The sequence below is a fragment of the Penaeus monodon genome, chromosome 21 (assembly GCF_015228065.2).
Source record: "Penaeus monodon isolate SGIC_2016 chromosome 21, NSTDA_Pmon_1, whole genome shotgun sequence".
Classification (NCBI taxonomy): domain Eukaryota; kingdom Metazoa; phylum Arthropoda; class Malacostraca; order Decapoda; family Penaeidae; genus Penaeus; species Penaeus monodon.
The window spans coordinates 46079320-46079868 of record NC_051406.1 but is presented as its reverse complement, the minus strand read 5'-3'; the positions used below and the strand labels follow the sequence as shown (position 1 = coordinate 46079868).

The following is a 549-nucleotide window of genomic DNA, read 5'->3' as shown; positions in this document are numbered from 1 at the left end:
CAAGTTAAAATCAAACAAGTACAATCAACCTTGAAAAAATGTGGTAGTTGATCTATAATCATGTATTTTGTTTTACTAGCACATGCAAATAACTCTTCATTATTTCTGCAAGCCTTCATACCTGATCAGTGGCAACATGAAGAGGCAGCCCTGAGTGATGATCTTCACGATTAACATTAGCGCCAGCATCTAGAAGTTCCTTCACGATATCAATATTTTTACTGGTTATAGCTGAAATAACAGAATTGAAGAAATCAGATTTGATTTAATTTCATTCATAAACACTGGAAAAGGGAAAAAAAGGAAAGCTATACTGTTTCCTCTAGTAAAAACAGGTAATATAGAGAAAAGATCCTCAGCATTTTTCTTGTGTTTACCTGTATTTTCCTTCATTCTCTTGTTTTACAAATTATTCAGCATGAATCCTTTCCATTACATAGTTATATATAATTACATACAGTTATATGTACTGCAGGCCATAGAAGTTCACCACCCATACAAATGTGGCCCTAACTTGCTTCATTCAATTAAAAAAAATTAACCCTCCTT

The 549-nt window shown here is 32.8% G+C and overlaps 1 protein-coding gene across 1 annotated transcript in view; it reads right to left on the bottom strand.

Moving 5' to 3' along the window:
• Positions 1–549, bottom strand: part of LOC119586544 (ankyrin repeat and SOCS box protein 15-like) — a gene marked incomplete in the record, with an annotated part of 41262 nt that overhangs the window by 20879 nt on the left and 19834 nt on the right. Inside the window, 1 exon segment of the mRNA XM_037935301.1 lies at positions 122–231. Within this exon segment, the coding sequence (XP_037791229.1) occupies positions 122–231 (110 nt within the window).